Raw genomic sequence first — 6,636 nt, 5'->3', positions numbered from 1 at the left:
TATCCAAAGAAATGTACAGTCATGCATGCATACATTTTACGTATGGGTAGTCCTGGGATTTTAACCCATTATTCTGATGTTGCAAACACCAGTTTCTACCAACTGAGCTAATTTTACACACATGCATTATATGAACCAGCTATATTTCTAGGAACATTCTCATGTCAAACAGAGATTGCATGAAGACATTGGATGATAGGGAGGAACACGTTTGTTTTACAGGCTTGAGTGCACCAGTCTAAGCATAAACTCCCTCTGAGAGTGTGGGAATGAAATGATTATAACAGGGGGAAAGGAAGAGTAACATATCAAAGAACGGCTGAAACTGTTTCTCACTGTCTTATTGTTCTATAGTTAGTGTGACTGGTCTTACAGTTTTACTGTTAGTCAGCCATCTGCTGCAAGTTGGCTGAGAGAGCCAGGCTGCAGACTCTAGTGTTGATGAATCATCAGCCTATTTCTGATCCCACACACTGACACATCTCTCTACTTCTACGGAGAGATTATATCATTCTATCATTATTTCACCATCCAACCACCCTGTAATTACACAGCATCTTCATTTTTCTTCCTGTTACTTCATTGTTTTCTCAAAGCAATTATGCTACTTAACAGTCACCACCAACAACAAACATTTAATAATGATGACATGGATTGCTACATGTATAACAAATCAAATTGAATCAGATTGTATTGGTCACATACATATATTTAGCAGATGTTTTTGCGGGTGTAGCCAAAATGCTACATTTCTCAGTTAAATTAAATTGCCTTAAAGATAGAGCCAGATGAATTTGGAGTATGGCATACTTGTAGAATAATACTATTCAATGCAGACGAGGAACATATATTGTCCCGAATGTAGAATGCATTTTCTGAAGTAGTAATTGGACAGATTCATTTTGTTTTATGATATGTTTGCACTCCAATTAATACGACAAAAGAACATGACTTTTCATTCTTTCCATAATACACCACTCAATTGCACAGTGATGCAAGCATTTCGCTACACCGGCAATAACATCTGCTAAATATGTGTGTGACCAATACAATTTCATTGATTTGATGCTGATCTGTTCACTTCCACCTCGTTATAGGAAAGTGTGTAAACTCTGCCACCAGCTGTTCATAAGGTGGAACTACAGGTCTTTGCTGATGTTCGGCATGATTCTATCTCATTTTACATCAACAACATTTTAAACCTAGTAAGGTCGATAATAAACCGTTCTCCAATAAACCGTTCTCTAGTGACAATGACTATTGTGGCATATGGAAAAGTGAGCTGTTCTATTATGTTATTATCCTATAATGTTATTTGACTGAGTTTCTTGTCTGCAAGACTTACAGCAACACAAATAGAGTAGGCTTACAAGTAAAACCATAAACCTACATGTATGCACAATGAAACATAGAATCGCATTCGGTACTGTGATGTGTACATCTTCTCTGTGCAATAAATAGCTCCTGTCTAAGATAGGCTATATAGAGACTGTCTGTATGGTTCCTTCACATTTATGCGTCGGAGAGCTATGGACGAGCCAACTCCCAATATTAAACCAATATGCAGTGTAAAAACAAATTGACAGTGACTTATTGCATTATGAAACATTTGTCTTTAGAAATATATTAGACTCGTCATTTTTAAACAAACTTTTTTTATTATTGTAATACGGGCTACAGAGAAACACCTGTTATTCACCCAGTTATAAACAATCAAAAATCAAAAATCCAAAAAATGATTTAAAAAACTTTAATTTACACAGGTATTTCATGGGGAGGGGGATCTCAGTGGTTTCGTTTCCTGGCATAGCAGGGGGAGGGGAGGGGAAGAACAGAACAGAACGAGAAGAACTTCTCTCTAGTTAATTTTGGTCTGACCAAATAGATGTTTCTCAGCAAAGTAAACACTAAGACCTTACAATGTCAATTGGAATTGGCCATTGGCCTATTTTAAGCATCCGTATCTTCTATATTTCATCACAATATTCCTCTGACTCCTGTTGCATTCATATAAGTATTTCCCATTTAGCAAAAATGTAACAATCACCCACCATTTCATTGTTTATTGAACTGTAGGTCCTGCCTTGGATTTTTAAGGAAATAGAAAACAAATCAAACACATTTCTCTGTATTCTTTAGCTAATGCATGATAGCTGGTGGAAAAAGTAGTACTAGCTCAGTTGCATGTGTAAGAGACAATTGCACAGTGCCTGTATGGCCCACACAATCAATGGAAACACATGTCATTCATCCTGTGTGTGGGATGAAGCAGATTAGCTTTATTCAGAATGCCATTTATTCTGCCCATATCGTTTCAGATGACAGTTTGCAGGTTGAGGTGAAGAAGGGATTTCGAGAGAGAGGGAATGTTAAAGTGAAAAAGAATGAGTCACACAGACTAATGAATGAGACAGCCTTTCTCTGTGAGCTCTTTCCACTTTACAAAGACATTTTACATTTGAATGAGTTGTGCGGTTTATGTGGAGAATCCTTTTTGATCAATAACCACTTCCACCCAGATGATTGAATTGAAGGTACGTATGTATGTGCTCTTGGTGGGTGGTGTGTTATTCAAAGAATACCGTTTCTATAATCCAGTTTAAAGGTATACCATGCTCTCTCTGCAAACACTAGGGTTGGAGTCAATTCGAATTGTAGGCAGTCAATTCAGGAAGTGAACTGAAATTCCAATTCAATCATTTAAAAAGAGGATTATTTTCAATGACTACAAAAAAAAAAAAAAAAAAAAAGTTCAATATATTTAAAAAGTTGTTATATTTTTTTTATTTTACATCCAAATCACTTCCTAAATTGACTGCCTTCAATTCGAACTGACCCCAAACCTGGCAAACACTCCAATGGCCTACTGTGGTTGGAGGAGATGGATACACTGTAGAGGCAGAAAACCTCAGTATTCTACATGTTAATACCTCAGACCAGACTCAAATGCACCCCTCCACTGAGTGATGTTACTGTAACAGGATAGTGACAAGAAAGAAACAAATGCTTTATACTTGGGATTTGTAGATTATACTCTCTTTGGTGCAAGAATAATCTGTGGGCTTAGTTTGTGACGTGTAAATCCATATTTTTCCACATCGATTTGGCATTGACAGTTTCTACTGCACAGAACCATTTTGTATCAGGTGTTGGCTAGTGGGATTTGTAGTACGTTTTTACTGTATCTGTGCTTATTTCTGTGATTGAGCAAGAGAAGGGGTGTAGTTCGAGGTGGCTGGGCTCTTAGCAGTGGCTTTGGTAGCTGCAGGGAATTGTGGGTTGCATCCCAAATGGCACCCTATTCCCTATTTAATGCACTACTTTGACCAGAGCGCTACTGGCTCTGGTCAAAAGCAGTGCACTTTATAGGGAATAGAATGCCATTTGGGATGCAACCCTGGAATCAGCAGTGGCAGAGGATGGTGGACAGGCTCAGGGGTCACGAGGAGATGGGTCGTAGCGCGGATTGGTCGGTTAGTTTACGATCGTTTTCTCCTTCCCTCAGAGTTCCTGAAGTTGGATGGCCTGATCTTCATCTCAGCAAACTCAATGGAGTGCTCATGGCCTTTCCAATGGAACCAGTTCACTCCCTGAAGAACACACAGTAATATTAGTATCGAGGGGTTTATATTATTAACACAAATGCATTGAATTTCCTCCCTTATCTTTACAAAGTCAACACGTTTGAATACTCTACTACAGCAGTATTTTTGAATACAGAAATTCCTGCTAGTATTGAATATTCAAGTATATGTGCTCTCACCTTGCTGTGACTGTCATCGCCATATCGTCCCATAAGATTGACGCGATGGCAGTTCTTATACCAGAAGGCACCCTTATAGGACAGGGCACAGTTGGTGACTGCAATGTCATTGTCATGGTCGTAGGTTGAGAACGGGCGACCATGGTGGTAGGTCATAGAATCACCTACAGGGGGCATCAGAAAGAGCTTTAAGCAGGAACCAAATTTAACAGACTTCAGAAAGGAGGATTAGGTTGAATACATGCTCGCTTCACCCTCACACACCTAATAACAATATATAGTACTTTACTTTATTACTTAGATCTATTCTAACTTTTTGTGTTTCACCAAATGGCACCCTTTGACCAGTGCCCTATGACCCCTGTAGTGCTCAATATAGGGAATAGGGTGTCATTTCTGACACAGATTGGACTTTGTACTAACTATCTAATGGTTGTAGAGAAGCAAGTCTTACCTGCGGTACCACTGTACCCTCCAACATGGACCTTGTAGCGACTGCGGGGATCAGAGATGGAGAACTTGTCGTACTGGGCGTGGGCTACATCCCCCTTGTCTCTGAGGTCCACACGAAGCTCGTACTGTCCCACTACAGTGATCTTATGGAGGTTCGACAGGCCTGTGGGAAAATATGACAGTTGTGATTTACAATAATTTCTGAGGACTTTTTTAGTCATGATATGTAACAAATGATAGGGGAAAAGAGGACAGTTTATTCAAATGCAGTACTCATATTCACATGCCTTAAATGGATTCAAATAAATCAATGAATGTGTTGATCTCTAATATTTTCCATATTACGAGCATACCGAGCCAGAACTCGTCGTTCATGTCACCGAAGCCAGCAGTGTAGTTCCTCCAGTTGCGGAAGAACTCCAGCTTACCACTCTGGCGTCTGAGAAACACCTGTATGATGGGACAAACAACACCAGACCACTCATTATATAACCCTAGGATCCATTACACTACATTACATATCATCTGAATCGGTGTTGCCTGGTGCCACTTTAAATTGGGTGACGGGTTCATAGGAATGCCTGGAACAGAATGGAAACCATGCATGTGTTTGAATCTGTTCATTTCATTTCATTCCAGTCATTTCTCTGAGCTGTCCTCCATTCACCAGCCACCTATGATCTGAATCAATGAGGTTTGGAGTTGGGTTGTACAGTATACTAGTAGCCAGTGACTTACAATCCATCCACCTCCATCTGTGGCCATGTCACAGTAGACCTGTATGGGCTGACTCTCATCTCCACCCAGGTAGATGGTGTAGACACCAGAGGCTGTGTCTCCATTCAGCAAGGCCTGGGAGCAGTCCCTGGGGTGTTTGTACAGCACGCCAACTACACACACACACACACACACACACACACACACACACACACACACACACACACACACACACACACACACACACACACACACACACACACACACACACACACACACACACACGGAAGATGAGTTACTAAACAGCTCCAGCTGCCCTGCAAACTCTAAGCTGAAGGTGAATAAAGAAGGGACTAAGATTGCCACAGTGGGTTGTGAACAGAGCAGAGGGTCGCTGTGGTAACATGTTTTAAAAAATATATATATTTTTTTGTATTCTATGGTTTATGGGCGGTGCCAAATCGGAAGGTAGAGAAGGGGGCAAATCCAGAGGGAAACAGAGAGTAGAGTCCGAGGCCGGATTCCTAACCCTATTGCCAGTGGGTATGTTCCGTCTGGAGTTGGCAGACTACCAACATCACTGTGGTAACACTCACTGGTGGTGAAGACGGTGGTGATGACTCTGCTCCTCTTGGGCCCTGCGATGGCCAGCAGTCTGACGGAGTACTCAGTGGAGGCACTCAGCTGGGCCATGTTGTAGGAAGTGGCTGTGGGGCTCAGGACAACCTCCTGGAGGAACAACACAACCCAGCAGTCAGAATGTCAGAGATACGTCATTATTAATACATTATGGTGCACTACATGGGGAAAAGGATGCCATTTGGGACTTATTGGATTTAGAAGTATATAATGCTTTTCTAGATCCCAAAGGTGTATTATCAATGCTTTTTCTTACACTACCCAAAGATGCATCCTCATGTCCTCTTGGACAAAACATTACTCTGACCAAGGAAGGAATGTTCTTCTCATCATTTTAAATCTATGGTTCCACCATGCAGACAACTACTGACCCGGATTGTGCCGTCAGCTGACTCAAAGCTGAGGATGTAGCCGGTGATGTCAGCGCGTGGGGCCCTCCAGGTCAACATGGCATTCTCTGTCTGGATGTTACTGGCTGCCAGGTCCTGAGGGGCATCTACATCTAGGGGAGAGAACACAGTGGTCTTAAACCCTCGTTCAGACAGAGTACTTCACCTTCTCTAAATCTTCTGTTTCTAGGTTCAGGTTGTCTGTTTGAAAGGGTACGGGGTAAAAAAGGTACATTTTAAACATAAAAAAACAGTTATGTAACCTGTAGGGTTAGTGGGCCAGAAAATACTGCAACTGCAGTAGGGAGAAAGAGATTAGTGCTTTGTGTGAATGTCTGCCTGTTCGGTTTGAATTTGATCTGTTCTGTTGTTGATCCACAATTGATATGAATCTTTTGAATGAGCATACAGCTTCATAGCAGTTTCACAATAAAATCGTAGGCACTAATCAAAGCTGCTGTTTGAATGTGTGTGTGGGAGGGAAGGTTCTAGGTCCAGCCTCCCCCTAGGCCATATACCCACCAGTGGTGAACTCAGTGGTGGTGGAGGCGCTCTTAGCAGCCACTCTCATGGCGTAGACCTTGACAGTGTAGTGGGTGGCAGGGGTCAAGGAGGTAATCTCAAACTCCACAATGTTTCCAGACACTCTCTCCATCACTGGGACAACTGCACACA

At 41.5% G+C, this 6,636-nt stretch overlaps 1 protein-coding gene across 3 annotated transcripts in view; it reads right to left on the bottom strand.

Moving 5' to 3' along the window:
- Positions 1 to 1,638: 1,638 nt before the first annotated feature.
- LOC129826573 (tenascin-like) overlaps positions 1,639 to 6,636 on the bottom strand; it is a 78,671-nt gene continuing 73,673 nt past the window's right edge. For all 3 annotated transcript variants that reach the window (XM_055887466.1, XM_055887467.1, XM_055887468.1), the window contains 8 exons: positions 6,484 to 6,627; positions 5,944 to 6,074; positions 5,530 to 5,662; positions 4,955 to 5,106; positions 4,570 to 4,666; positions 4,218 to 4,379; positions 3,764 to 3,927; positions 1,639 to 3,590 (listed from right to left, as the gene is read on the bottom strand). In XM_055887466.1, coding sequence (XP_055743441.1) covers positions 3,480 to 3,590; positions 3,764 to 3,927; positions 4,218 to 4,379; positions 4,570 to 4,666; positions 4,955 to 5,106; positions 5,530 to 5,662; positions 5,944 to 6,074; positions 6,484 to 6,627 — 1,094 coding nt within the window. In that variant the 3' untranslated portion in view covers positions 1,639 to 3,479. The remainder of the gene's footprint in view (positions 3,591 to 3,763; positions 3,928 to 4,217; positions 4,380 to 4,569; positions 4,667 to 4,954; positions 5,107 to 5,529; positions 5,663 to 5,943; positions 6,075 to 6,483; positions 6,628 to 6,636) is intronic.

The sequence above is a fragment of the Salvelinus fontinalis genome, chromosome 28 (assembly GCF_029448725.1).
Source record: "Salvelinus fontinalis isolate EN_2023a chromosome 28, ASM2944872v1, whole genome shotgun sequence".
Taxonomy (NCBI): Eukaryota; Metazoa; Chordata; class Actinopteri; order Salmoniformes; family Salmonidae; genus Salvelinus; species Salvelinus fontinalis.
The sequence above is the reverse complement of the archived record's forward strand: the minus strand, read 5'-3'. Positions and strand labels throughout refer to the sequence as shown.